This window comes from Bactrocera neohumeralis, chromosome 6, assembly GCF_024586455.1.
Source record: "Bactrocera neohumeralis isolate Rockhampton chromosome 6, APGP_CSIRO_Bneo_wtdbg2-racon-allhic-juicebox.fasta_v2, whole genome shotgun sequence".
Classification (NCBI taxonomy): domain Eukaryota; kingdom Metazoa; phylum Arthropoda; class Insecta; order Diptera; family Tephritidae; genus Bactrocera; species Bactrocera neohumeralis.
Genome location: NC_065923.1, coordinates 35,773,605 through 35,788,770, shown reverse-complemented (window position 1 = coordinate 35,788,770; position 15,166 = coordinate 35,773,605). Strand labels below are relative to the sequence as shown.

The 15,166-nt window shown below is 35.1% G+C and overlaps 3 protein-coding genes across 6 annotated transcripts in view; 1 reads left to right on the top strand and 2 right to left on the bottom strand.

Moving 5' to 3' along the window:
• LOC126763003 (kelch-like protein 5) overlaps positions 1–3,678 on the top strand; it is a 106,040-nt gene extending 102,362 nt beyond the window's left edge. Inside the window, exons 6-8 of one of the 2 annotated variants that reach the window (XM_050480156.1) lie at positions 2,562–2,766; positions 3,229–3,312; positions 3,387–3,678. In XM_050480156.1, coding sequence (XP_050336113.1) covers positions 2,562–2,766; positions 3,229–3,312; positions 3,387–3,599 — 502 coding nt within the window. In that variant the 3' untranslated portion in view covers positions 3,600–3,678. The remainder of the gene's footprint in view (positions 1–2,561; positions 2,767–3,228; positions 3,313–3,386) is intronic. The other variant, XM_050480157.1, reaches the window with a different exon arrangement.
• Positions 1–15,166, bottom strand: part of LOC126763001 (kelch-like protein 5) — a 157,061-nt gene that overhangs the window by 127,720 nt on the left and 14,175 nt on the right. The gene's annotated exons all lie outside the window — the stretch shown is intronic.
• The window catches only part of LOC126763002 (kelch-like protein 17), a 41,928-nt gene that overhangs the window by 12,993 nt on the left and 13,769 nt on the right, over positions 1–15,166 (bottom strand). The window lies entirely within an intron of this gene.

Below are 15,166 nucleotides of genomic sequence, written 5' to 3'. Positions count from 1 at the left end.
TGAAATTAAAGGGGAAAACCCTAAAAAAGGTATATAAAAAATAAATATATTATATTGTTTGCTTAATAATTCTTTTTTTTTTAAGATAATTTTGGTATTAAACTAAAAATTTGTTTTTACTTTTTTTGTATGAAGGCTTTTAATTTTTGAACTCAATTTTTTTATTTTTTTTTCAAAAAAAAAGGGTTTTGGGGTTTTTAAAAAGGAAAATTTTCCTCTTCGCATGATAAAAAAATCGTTTCTAATACCCCCAATCACTATGATTGCATTTTTGGGTTTCCCTAATGTATATACTGTATTATAAAAAAAATCAGATGTTCTGCTTATATGGAAGAAGGCGTGGTTGAAAAGACCATTTTGCACATCGGGGTTAAAAATATTATTGAATTTCATTAAAATCCCCATGCCCCTAAAGGGTTTTTTCCATAAGGGACCAATTTAAAAAAAGCCTGGGTGCAGCTTCCTTCTGCCATTTCTTCCGTAAAATTTAGTGTTTCTGACGTTTTTGTTGTCGGTTAACGCACTTTTAGTGATTTTAAACATAACCTTTGTATGGGAGGTGGGCGTGGTTATTATCCGATTTCTTCCTTTTTTGAACTGTATATGGAAATCCCTGAAAAACACTCTGAGGTTTGGTTGACATAGCTTGTAGTTTCCAGATATTACAAAAAAATAGGGCCCCCTCGAATTAACCTTAAGGAATCGTGTCCAAATTTTCTATATTTTTAAGTTCCAAACCGGCAAAGTCCGGTTTCACTCCTTGCCCCCGGGGTTTTTTGGAAAAAAAACCCAATTTGGGCCAGTTTTGGTTTACAAACAACCGTTTTTGGGAAAAAATACGGGTGTTTTTTGAGCGAAATTTTTTTCAAAAATTTTAAAAACTCAGGTTCTTTATTTGAAACGAGAGGCAGACAACGAAGATAATTTCTTTAAAATGTGAGCTGTTTTTGGTTCCTTCAAAATCAATTTTGTAATTTTTCGACTTTTTTTGGGGAAAGCCCAATTTCTTCAAATTTGTTTAAAGTAATACTCTTATTTCTGTGTTTAGTTATAGAAAAAAATTTTAAAGGGAAAAATGATATTTAATCCAGCATGAAAACATGTTTGGGTGGGTTTTTAATTTTGGGCCCTACAAAATGTGGGGGACCAATTAGGTTGGGATCCCCCTTCGTTCATTAACTTTTTTGAAAAGGAAAAAAATTTTTGAAGGGTTACAACCCTAACAGCCCCTTCTGGTTTTTAAAATTCAAAAATTTTAAAAGGACCGAAAGTTGTGTCTCAAAACCCTTTGCATTTTGGGGGCTGAATTAAAGTTGAAATAAGAGTTTTCCAGCTTTAAAAATTTGAAAAATTTTTTCCAAAAGCCAAAAAAGTTAAAAATTTTTTAAACAAACCCCCCTAAATTTAAAGAAATTTATTTAAAAAAGTCAAACCAATTAAATTTAAAAAAATAATTTTAAAAAATTTTTTTTTTTTAAAAATTATAAATTTAAAAATCCCCCATATTTCCTTTGGTTCAAACAGTAGTCAACATACACATATATAAAGTTATTAAGGATATTTTGAAAAATAGTATATAAGGCTTCCAAATTTAAAAATAAAATCAGAATGAACGAATTCTGACTTGACGAAAGACTGTTTGAATTCCCCCCACCAGAGGTAAGGAATGATAAATCTTTGTTGAGTTTATATACAGCCGTTACCTGGATGTGAGCTACTGGTCTTGAAGGCGTTATCGTGGATCGGAGTGCCTACAGCACGGCCAAAGATAAATATGCTATTCACAAAACCACGTGGTGTCAGTGCTACAAATTGTGGTGAGAAAACAATTCTAGCGCTTTGCTCAGAGGTAAACGCATACTGGCTTATATTCAAAAATGATAATATTAAATGAATGTACTTACAATATTTTTGGAATAGCAGAATCCCAAGCTGCTGCAATACAACAAAACTGAGGATAAATGGGAGGAATATGCGAGTATAAAAATCGATTACGAACTATATAGAACTATTTTAAAGGATGATCATTTATTATTTATTGGCGGTTGGGAAAGTGCCACACTTAACGTCGTCCGCAGCTGGAATATACGAAATAAGACATGGCAAAATTTGCCCGCCATGAGTAAAGCAAGAAGTCGACACTGCGTTGTCGAATTAGATGATAAAATCTACGCGATTGGTGGTTGTGATGGTAATAAGGATTTGTCGTCGGTGGAAAGGTGAATATATATAAATCTGTAACGAATTATCTAACGATGGCGATTGTGAGCTTTAACAATTTTGGTTAACTTTAAGCTTAACGGTGAAAGCACTTTAGACTAAATGTGTTAGGGTAGTATGGATAATAAACAAAATAAGGTACTTCGCCATGAAAGAAGGAGGGAATTCAGTGAAATGTTATAATCTGATTGAATCTGACTTTAGAAAACTCTAACACTTTGAGATTGTCAACGACTTAATTAAATTAATTATAAGTTTGTTTAATAGACTATGCAACGTGACGAAATATCAATTTTGACGCTTCAGTTTATAGATATGCATTCTGTTTTCATTGCTTCCAGATATACGACTTCCGATGGTTGGGTGTTTGTGACCAGCTTAATTGTTGGACGAAATAACGCAGGTGCAGCAACATCAAATGGTAAAATTTACGCAATGGGCGGTTATAATAACAATGGAGGTTTAAAATCCGTCGAATGCTACAATCCGGATTCGAATACTTGGACTTCTTGCGCTGATATGACAAAATGTCACAGTTTACCTTGTGTAAGTTAGATTAAAATATAATTATTTATATTAGTAGAACGTTCATCAAGTCATGATTTGTTAGAATGAGGAAGAGTCAAAGAAAGGTATATGACGTATATGAGATAAATCCGTTAAAACAACTACAACAGCGGTATATGACAACTTTACTTAAGTGTTTATATAATAACATTCGCCTCTTTGGATTTCGTTTACTAAAGATGGATGAACGTAATCGGAATTCGTATTCTGTCTAGATTTTTCAAATTTATTTGTGAAATACGTGCGGCCGCTATAATAAGAGATTCAATTTGATTTCTCCGTTGCAGCCTTCCCTAAAGTTTTCAAAACCAGCAAAAGTAACTTCGTTTCCACAGAAATTAACGAAATTGTCTTATTGAAAATAGTCACTGATTTAATTAGTCGCCCTCTTAACTCCATTAAAAATAAATACAACGTTTATCGCTACTTTTTATATTTCAGGTAGCTGCACATAAAGGTCGCATTTATGTTTTAAGCCGTAGAGGTGCTGAGCGTTACGATCCTCAGCTAGACACATGGTCACAGGTACATAGATATATTAAGTTGATTTTCGCCAATCGCTTGAGGTCAAACTGAATATTTTTGAAAACTTTTCGCAGATTTGCTTTTTGGAAGTTGGTCCTGGTTGGATGAGTTGCGTATCGCTGGACAATAAACTATGGGCTCTTGGTGGCAAGTCTAAATCTGCTGACAAGTCATGTGTATCAGTTTTTGATGAAGAAAATTCCTGTTGGGTAGAAAGTTGCTTATTACCCGAAAGTATAGTGCGTAACTGCTTTGTTGTACCTGAATCCTTACTGTCGTCGATGTGAATAAATAATGTAATTATTGTTCGGTTTTTCGATTTAACAAATTCTTTTATTATTATCTAATAAATATAATATAAAACATCACTAATGTTATACAAAAATAATTTTTTGGAAGCAACGAATGGTCCTAAACGCACTTGACTTGAATTTACGAAAAATATGTAAGAGAGCAGAGCTCTCTTAAGAGCGTGGTGATGGACACAAAAATTAAGAGTGCTCTTATAACAATCACTGTTGCGATAGTAATAGAAAGGTGAAAAACATAACATTAAATGAAGATAACGTAATCGAAATAGTTTTAGATTTTTATGTAGAATTGAAGAAAGTTATCTAGAACTGCACAAAAAAGATAAAATAAAGCTCAGAGCTCTGAGCTCAGCGGAACACTAAATATTCACAAGAACATAGTATTATAGTTTTGTTCACCTAACGGTTGTATGTATCACCTAAAACCAAGCGAGATAGATAAAGAGATGTATATACATATAAATGATGAGGATGACGAGGTAGAATGTATGTCTGTCCGTCCGTGCAAACTGTAACTTGAGTAAAAATTGAGATATCTTGATGAAACTTGGTATGGTGTTTTTTAAGGGGCACACCTAGTGTGACAGCAACAAAACACAAACTCTATAAGTCACTCATAGTTCCCATCCTGCTATATGGTGCAGAGGCTAGGACGATGTCAACAACGGATGAGTCGACGTTGCGAGTTTTCGAGAGAAAAATTTTGCGAAAGATTTATGGTCCTTTGCGCGTTGGCCACGGCGAATATGGCATTCGATGGAACGATGAGCTGTACGAGATATACGACGACATTGACATAGTTCAGCGAATTAAAAGACAGCGGCTACGCTGGCTAGGTCATGATGTCCGGATGGATGAAAACACTCCAGCTCTGAAAGTATTCGACGCAGTACCCGCCGGGGGAAGCAGAGAAACAGGAAGACCTCCACTCCGTTGGAAGGACCAAGTGGAGAAGGACCTGGCTTCGCTTGGAATATCCAATTGGCGCCACGTAGCGAAAAGAAGAAACGACTGGCGCGCTGTTGTTAACTCGGCTACGCGATTATACGCCAATTAAGAAGAAGTCAAACAATCGTTTTAAAAATTTGAGGGTATATTTATACATGTTTTAAGAGTACACAAAAAAATTTTTGAAAGGAAATATTAAATACTAGCTGACCCCGCAGCCGTTGTCCTGCGTGAAATTATGTGTTTTGAAATGAAAAAAAGTTGAAATTGTATTTTGTCGAACCTGATTTGAAACATAATTTTTTGATTTCTGTTCTGGTGCGTAAATATACAGAGAAGATGGGTTTCCAACTCGTCAAGACGCCACATATGTATATCTGGCCGTGTGAAAAACATAGCATTTCCCGATTTCCTTATGTCCTGCGGCATACCAAGCCTCTCCAAAGAAATTGGAAATTCCACTGGATAATTTACGGTTTCGTCTTCCTTGTCAAGACGATCGATCGATTTATATGAGCGCAAACCTCCCGGAACTTGACTTTGAATCTTCCAGTTTAAGTCATAAACATCGGTATTTTTGGCAACTAAAATTGCGCGTGCACTCAAGCAATTGTAGTTACGATAATTTGACCAATGTTCGGATAAACATTCGTGATGATTCATCTTCCGTTGAAGTGAATTGACAAGAGGGAGGTGAAATTGATATCAAACCACTGGAAGCATCAACCGAAATTTGCCCATTTCCAATTCTTAGCGAATACAATGTCAAATGTAGTCGGCAATGTAATTTTTTCGTATCCCATAATTAACGCGAATTTGAAGGCTGATATGTCGAAATGATCTTCGCGAAAAGTATGCGAACTTCAGTGGCATGCGAAGTACTATCGCATTGCCCTTCGTCTGTTTCCAGTGATTATCCTGTTCCAGCAAATGCTACTGCTGGCATGCTTCTCAAAATGTTGCACACACTGTACCATTCACAATACGCAATGACCTAAATGAAGTTGAACCGCGAGACGCACGACAGTCGGAAAACTTTCATGAATTGCAAAAGTAAACATCCTACAAAGCGCTTTATTGCAGTTCACATATCGACCCATTTGATACTGCTGATCTCATATCGTTCAAGGCCAATAACCGCTATGTTGCTTTCTTTGGTGACGTACTTGCAAACGTATTTGATCGATTTCACCAATCTACAATATTTAACATTGACGTGAGTTTTGAATGTGAATTAGACAAAAGAGGCGAATATGGTACGACCCATGTGTTGTCAACTTCGATGTGTTAACGTCGATATTCACGCCTCTAAATGCTAAATGTTCTGCCATTGTCGCCTGGTGAAATGATATCCATCATTTCCCAGTTCCGTTTCCGAAAGAAAAGCATATGAGTAGTGTTTCGTGCATTTATTGTCAGACATATAACCCAAAGTGGGATTGTAAGGTTCGCAAGGTCCATGAACCATATTGGTTCTCACCACTTCGTATAATTCTGGATCTATCTCTGAATCAGGAATTTCCGCTGAAATGATTTCATCAATTTGATCTGGTGTAATCACCATCAGCATCCAAAGAAGAATGTGTGCGTGCGGCAAACCTCTTTTTTGCTACTCAACAGAATACATTCAGCATCTAACAGCACCATATATACCATAGGTTGCTTCAAGATAAAGACCATCAAACATCGCAGCTATTGTTTAATAAGTCGTGCTGTGATATCGTTACGATCGCTAGCTGATTGACCGCGATCCATTATTCCGCACTTATGTCATCGCATTTTGGGAGTACTTCTTGCCTTTCTTTGGGCTGCCATACGTTCATGGCAAAAAGAACGCCGACTAATATTAGCGCCACCTCTTCGTGGCTTCGTAGCAAATTTCAGTATGAAATTGATCACTTCGTCTGAAACACACAGAAAGTTTTCACTGAATAATTTTCAATAATTTTTCCTTTGGATAGCCGGAATAAAAAAGCAAGCGACCGCAATTGAACGATTCAAATAATTTACAAATCAAAATATTGAAAAACAAAACAAACAAAAATTTAAAAAAATATGTATGGAAAATGTTACTTTTTGGAATTGTCCAATTTTCCGACTTCTCCTCATGAAAAGTATAAGGTATTTTGTTTCTAAACCTTTCCCGATCCACAACAAACAGCCTTTAAAAATTTCATTAAGATTGGTTCAACCGTTCTCTTAGTGTTACTAACAACGGTTTTCCGGAAACTATTCAAATTTTTCTCGCCGTAAAAACCATCTTTGAACTTCAACAAACATTTAAGAAAAAGAATTGGCCAAATTGGTCCAGGCGTTATTGAGTTATGCGCGTACATACATACATTTTTGGTATTCATTTTTATTTATATAGATTGCTTGGATTTCGATCCTCTGGTTCACATTTTACATCATAATTCTTGCAAGTTGCAAGAGTATGAAATGTTCGGTTGCATCCGAACTTAGCCGTTCCTCACTTGTTTTTATTTATTCGCATATTATTATTTAGTGGCCCTAGTACATTCAAAATTTTATATGAGAAAAAAACTTTGTTAACCAGTGTAATTAACTGTTGGGTCATGTCATGTGATCGGCATATTTCCTTAATTTTCCCTTGAAGGATAATTGCTACTTGCGAGTATTCGTTAAGCGGAGCATATTTTTCTTTCTTAAAAGCTTTATTGAAACCACTAGATAAAATACCAAGAATTCACGAGAATAGAAATCATACATGCATTCCAAAAATTATTCACTTCGACTAACCTTCAGAAAAAACGATATGTTGAAAACAAAAATAAAATTCATATTAAAAGATTAAATACAATCATGTCCATTTTAATGATATTTAACTGAAAATATAGGATTCATCATCTATTAATTCTAAGCCAGAAATATATTTTATTTACTTGTCTTTTCTACCCTATAGAGTTGTAGCTTCAATTAGAGAAAATTGTGTTTACTTTTGTTGGCATGAGGCCCGTCTATCTGCATCCTTCTTGTATACGCAATATTTAGGATTACGTAGAAGGCGTCAAAAAGATTACGTCATAGAATACGAGTAACTAACCGTTATGACAAAAGTAATGGTTCAAGTTGTTCGTGTTTTGGTTACGGTAATGGAATTGAATCTGACGGCATTAGAGATTTACAATGCTTTATAAAAAATTCAGAAGGTTAATTTCTTTTACCGAAAGTGTTTCTTTCTACTTCAGATACCTTATAAGAGATTCCTTCGCTATCGCAAATCACATTATTTCAGTAAAAGTTTCAGAGGAGGTGGTATGCTAGTCTATAAGCAAAAATAACTGTATATACTTTGCTCAATTTATTATATTCTAATATTCCTGCATTCTAGCTCACTTTTGAGTACCTTAGGGCTCAAGCATCAATAGTCAAATTATAGTATAATTTCCAAACACCTACTCAAGCAGCATATTAATCTTGCACCACTCAGAAACTTAGCTGTTTTGTCAACATACACCGCTTGATGTGCTCACACAGCAACTCTTTCGGATCTGCAAGGGATATGCTTAAAATTCTTCTTACCCCAAGTCCGGCAATTTGTCTTATTACGTATTCGTTAAGCTAGATGAGCCTTCTTTGTTCGAGTGTGAGGCTTTCCATGGTAACCTGCCAAAGTTCACACACTTTAATGTCAAACATATGCCTCGACAGCTGATTTACCAGCTTTTCCCCCAGGAATTACTCTAAGCAATATAAGTATATGAATTATGCGTGCGCTTTTTAAATAGACTATAGCTTTCATATGGGTAAATGTAAGTGGGAGTGAACGCTGATTAACATTGAAACAGCTTTTCTCCCTTCTTTCGTTTCTATAGTATCCAATTAGATAATCCCTTAATGGTTAGTTAGCAAACCATTTTCCGGTAATTATGTTACTTATACGACGAGCTACACACACAAACGTGGCTCAAGGGAGGCAGCTAATTCAATGATAATTACACTTTTTAAAAACTCTTAATGAAATTCATTAATTTCTCGTTAAATCATTATTTTGCTCGGTTTATTTAAAAGATTCAGTGCAATAAAATAAATCATGTTAACACTTTGCGTAACTGTGTAGGATATATCAAATTTATTGCAAATATATTTTTATATCCATAATGACAACTTATGTAATTGAAATAAATAACCTTAATTAAACTTTCTAACCATTTAGCAAAACAATTTGATGCATAAAAGACGTAAAGCATTGTTTATTTACAATTAGAAACTTGTCGCTCATTTGTCAAAATGGGAGCGAGTGAATTTCATTGAGATTAAGTGTAAAGTCAAGCGGAAGTTCAAAAATCTATAGACATACATACATATGTGCTAACATTATAATATCAGAAAATTAAATGGAATACAGAGAGCAGTCTGTAAGGTTTACCGATGCCATTAAGTCATATCCGATTGATGCGCTCAATATAGTCTTGCATCAACTGCTCATAGATGTTTTCATACGGAAAGCAGAAGCATTTTCTGCTATAAGGATCAATAAGATAGATAGTAGGAAGATAAAAAGTTATAGACATTGCGATATCATGAACCAACTCAAAACAAAAATAAAAATATCATACTATATCCTCCCAAGGATGGATTTCCATAGTTATTTCTAGCCGAAAATAACATCCAAATGTAAACGAAGAATATGTTTAGTAGGAGAGATACTATCTCAATCTATACCGACGGGTCCCAAATATACTGCAGAATATCGACGAGGGTATACTCTGCGGTAACACTGGGCATAGAGAAGGCTTATGAATTCCACTGCATAACTACGGGAGAATACAGAAAGCTGCCTGTCTTGTCGTCGTCAAAGAATAATTTCAACGTAACCCAAAAATTTTGAAAGGCCTAAAGTTCAGTGTTAGGTCAATTTATCTTGCTTATAATTTGGTTTGCTAGTCATAGGAATATTTTCGGCAACGAAAAGCAGACGAGTTGGCCAAGACAAGAGCCTCTCTAAACGAATCCGAGGCGGAGATAATCCCATGCCCCCTAGGAATGATCAAGAGATATAAGATATAGGGACTGAAGAGGTAATTTTATTTAACCTTGCAGTGAATGATGAACTTCATATCCCTAATATAAAGCATTTCAATGCACGTTGACTTTTTGCACGTTAATTCAATATAATGTACTAAATTTAACCTCTTCGGACGAATTAATATCCCACACATGTTACTCATTTGAAAATCTTTTTTCATATAATTTTAGCTAAAACTAAGTTTAAGAATTAATATTATACGTATTTTATCACAAATGTTTGCCACCACCTGAAGGAATTTGCCAATCTTTGATTTTTTCAAGAGTATGTTAGGCTGTACCCGAACTAAGCCCCTTCAGTGCTTTTCATTGCTTTAATGTGATTGATTTCCATTAGACTCCCAATGGTTATCAGAAAGTTGACAGAAAATCAAGATATTGTGGAAAATAATTCACAAATAATACACATCATAACATATAGATATATGATATCCATCAAAAAGATATCTTCATTGCGAGCGCGATGTTTTCTAGGGACCTCCACCACTTAGCCCATAATGTGACTTCCAAACATGAATATTAATTTGTAAAAACTATTCCTTGCAGACACTTATGATTAAAATTTCAAATATGAAAAAATTTTCCATGAAAAATTGAGCGATAGAATAGAGAAGGTTTAAACAATTTTTTGTTTTGCTCATACCCAATCATGACTTTCCATTAAACTATCATTTAACATTGATTTTGATGGGGCTTCACTCAGCGAAACCACGTTTCCAAATTAATTAAGCACGAGGTAGGAACTGAACGAAGCGGTGCAAATATTGTAGATGCAGTATCGCATAGATTCACACAAAGTTAAGAGCCCCTCCCATCTAGGCAATACTCTTTTGTTAATAAAGCAATGTTTCTTATAAACTGTCTCATTAAAAACTTGTTGATGTGATTGGTAAAGTTTGAAGAGGTTTTTTCTTCCATTGTTTCTATAAATTTATGAGTTTAATTATTTTATGTTTTTTTTTTTATTTCTAATTTGTCATGTGGCATATAGTAGCATACCATACTTATGAGGTGTTTGCAAAGTCAAAGGTTTACTTAATTTCATTCACACTTTTATGGAGTGTTATGTTCATACACCGATACGAGTATAAGTTCGGAGCAATGGATTGTGTGGAGTGAAATCCAGAGATAATATTTTTGTGATAACGGACTATAATTGTGTCAAAAATGGATATAATCATGGCATTACTTCTGCTAGCCCACATATACCTAATATAAGGATATACTTGTTCTACAAAACTCTTAAGAATGGCGCCTTATGTTGTATAAGGCAGGACTAATCTATATATATAAAAATCAATGCCACTTTCTTTGTAATTTCATCACTCATAAACGGCTGAACCGATTTGGCTGATTTTTTTTTGTTGTATTTGTTATTATTAGGAGAAGGTTCTTATGTAAGAAAAAATTACGAAAGTTGCCGGAAAACCCCAAAAAACAGCCCTTTTCTTTTTCCCATACAAACGTTTTATTTTGTATGTACATATGTATATACATATGTACCTACATACATACATATGTACGTATATATGTATGTAAGTAAAAATGATTGTTTGTTTGTTAGTAACGCTAACGCTCGAGAACGGCGGAACCAATCTTCATGAAATCAGAAAGTGTTCGCTGTGGATCTGGAAAGGGTTAGATATAAAAACCCATATACTTTTCATAAGGAAAAGTCGAAAAATTGGAAATTTCCAAAAAGTGGCTTTTCATACAATTCCTTTTTGCTTTTTATTTCAATATTTTGATTTGTAAATTATTTGAATCGTTCAATTTCGGTCGCTTGCTTTTTTATTCCGTCTATTCAAAAGAAAAATTATTGAAAATTATTCAGTGAAAACTCTTTATGTGTGTTTCAAACGAAGTGATCAAATAAGAAATTATTTTAAAGAAAGTGCCGGCACTTCCAAAATCAAACATAGGTCGACGTACTCGAAATGTTCGGGGCGTGTTGTCACAAAGAGTATCACAAACTGCAGTGCGACGTCCACGAAATAGATTTGAAGAAGATCATCATGCAAGAAATTCAGCAAGACCTACGCGAATACGACGTCGTGTTTTGGAAGATATGTTCCGTGCTGCATTTGATTACAACCCTTCAATCGACTATAATGTACATGGATATATTGGAATGATGGATGTTATATCCCCACATTGTGAAGCGGCTAAATTCTCGGGTGAAACGGCTGGAATGTGTTGCGCTAACGGGAAAGTAAAATTGCCGGAATTTGAGCCGCCTCCTGAACCATTACAATCATTAATTTTTGAGACATCACCAGAATCGAAACATTTTTAAAATCATATACAAGAGTACAATTCGTCTTTTCAAATGACTTCTTTCGGCGCTACAAAAATTATAAGAGATCAATTTATGCCGATATTTAAGGTGATTGCATGGAATATTTGATGGTTTTTTCAATGAATAGGGAAAAATTTAACAACGCTAATCATCAATTTTTACAAATATATTTCATCGGAGATAAAAATCGTGAATTAAATCAACGCTGCACAATTGGTTCTCACACAAAAAGAGACAGAGTTGTTCGTTCTTAAGTAATAAATTTGGTGATTCAATACATCTATGGGTAGCTATAACATTTTTTTCATGCCTGCTAACTATTAGAGGGGGAATCTTGACAAGCAATTTAAAATTTCAAAAGATCTGGCAAATTTGAGATATACAGAAATCTTTTCGAAGCATTGAACAGAGCAATACAATATTTAAACGGTAACGATGAAGTACTTATATGCGTACAATTTCAAACTCATCCTCCCTGAAAAATAAAAAAATTGCTAAATATTGGGAATGGTAGAATATAACTGCAATCAAATACACAGTGCAATGAATTAAAACTGGCTCATTTATCATTCGATGCCATAACTTTGCCAGTGGCTAAATGAGAACCTGACCCCCCTCTCAAAATAATACATCTACACCCCACAATACACACCATACTCAACACACCATCTTCTCATCGCATACACACCATACTCAACACATCATCTTCTCATCGCACACACACCAACTCCACACATCATCCTCTCATCGCACACACACCAACGCATCACGAATTCAACACACATGAGGACACCGCACAAAAAATAACAAAAGGGACCGACGGACTAGGCGCCGCTCTCTTTCGATTACGATCCGTGCGCTTGTAACCATCCGCCAACCGATTATCCCGCAGCTTCAACTTTTAATTCGTTTAGCCAAGGTCGTCGCTACTCATAAAAAGAATTGGTAAGTGCCGCGAGTTTTTATAAAAAACCCTCTCAATTTACACATGGTCCTTCGAAGCCGTACCGGACGGCAATAGTGGTAACAGTGAAAACTAAAATAAAAATTAATAAAAAAAAGTACCTAATATTAATCATAAAAATCGGTCACGGTAACGCGGTAACAAAATCAAAAAAAAAACAAGTAAGGAAGGGCTAAGTTCGGGTGTCACCGAACATTTTATACTCTCGCATGGTAAAGTGATAATCGAGATTTCATAATACGTCATTTACATATTTTTCAAATACCGTATTTTTGTAAAGTTTTATTCCGCTATCATCATTGGTTCCTAATGTATATATTATACAGAGAAGGCATCAGATGGAATTCAAAATAGCTTTATATTGGAAGAAGGCGTGGTTGCGAACCGATTTCACCCATATTTCGTACATGTCATCAGGGTGTTAAGAAAACATTATATACCGAATTTCATTGAAATCGGTCTAGTAGCTCCTGAGATATGGTTCTTGGTCCATAAGTGGGCGGCGCCACGCCCATTTTCAATTTTAAAAAAAAGCCTGGGTGCAGCTTCCTTCTGCCACTTCTTCCGTAAAATTTAGTGTTTCTGACGTTTTTTGTTAGTCGGTTATCGCACTTTTAGTGATTTTGAACATAACCTTTGTATGGGAGGTGGGCGTGGTTATTATCCGATTTCTTCCATTTTTGAACTGTATATGGAAATACCTAAAGAAAACGACTCTGTAAAGTTTGGTTGACATAGCTATAGTAGTTTCTGAGATATGTACAAAAAACTTAGTAGGGGGCGGGGCCACGCCCACTTTTCCAAAACAATTGCGTCCAAATATGCCCCTCCCTAATGCGATCCTTTGTGCCAAATTTCACTTTAATATCTTTATTTATGGCTTAGTTATGACACTTTATAGGTTTTCGGTTTCCGTCATTTTGTGGGCGTGGCAGTGGGTCGATTTGGCCCATCTTCGAACTTAACCTTCTTATGGAGCCAAGGAATACGTGTACCAAGTTTCTTCATGATATCTCAATTTTTACTCAAGTTACAGCTTGCACGGACGGACGGACGGACGGACGGACGGACGGACGGACAGACAGACATCCGGATTTCTACTCTACTCGTCGCCCTGATCACTTTGGTATATATAACCCTATATCTGACTCTTTTAGTTTTAGGACTTACAAACAACCGTTATGTGAACAAAACTATAATACTCTCGTTAGCAACATTGTTGCGAGAGTATAAAAAGTGCAAAAATTTTGGGAAAAGACAACGGTAGTGATGTGATACATTTAAAACGGTTACTAAATAAACCGTTGGTGGATATATCTACATAAGAAAGTGAAAAGACAACGGTGGTGAGGTGACGCAGTTAAAAAACAAAAAAAAAAAAAAAAATTGTTAAAATTGTGCAAAATAACGGCCAACAATAAAAGCCAACATATTGAAAAAAAAAAATCATATCTACATAAGTATGTGCATGCTGGATAAAAGTGGTGACAAAGTGCAGTGTTAAAATTTATATACACATACGATACATATACGAGTATGTATGTATGTAAAGTGACAGTGAGTTGAAACGACCCACAAGCGAAAAAAAAAAAAAAATATTAATAACTGAAAAGGGGGGTAACCAAAAGCGAGGTGAAGTGAAAAAGAGCAAAGTAGAAGAAAAATTAACACCTGCTATATACATACATACATACACATAAACGGCAATTGTGGAGTGACATATAACCTACAAACAAAAGAAAAAAAAGGAATACAAAAATACAAGTTACAACACCAGCAACAATAGGACAGGAGAACTGGAGAAGCAAGCGAAGCAAAAGCACTGGCACACATACAGGCACACGCACACCACCCACACATTAGAAACACACGTAAACTCACAATATCCCCCAAAGCCCCTGGCGGAAAGCAAAGTGAGTTGTATCGTTTCATTTAAATTTTTATATTATATGTATACATATATGTATGTTCTGATATCAGAATATTAAAATTGCGGTCAGACCAAAATTCCGGTTGGAAAAGTATTAAAAACCGTGTCCAAACTGTTTTCGGTTTTCGGTTTATTTTACGGCAAAAACTGAAAAACCGCTAACAAAGCAGTTTGGTACAATCACAAAAAAAAAACATCAAGAGCATATGCGCAAATAAATAATCTATCATACATACATACATATATGTTACATATACCTCTATAACATATAAAGAGCATAACTTGCTCTTCACTAGATTAAACCATATACAAATCAACACATTCAAATATACATATGTACATTCAGATCTAAT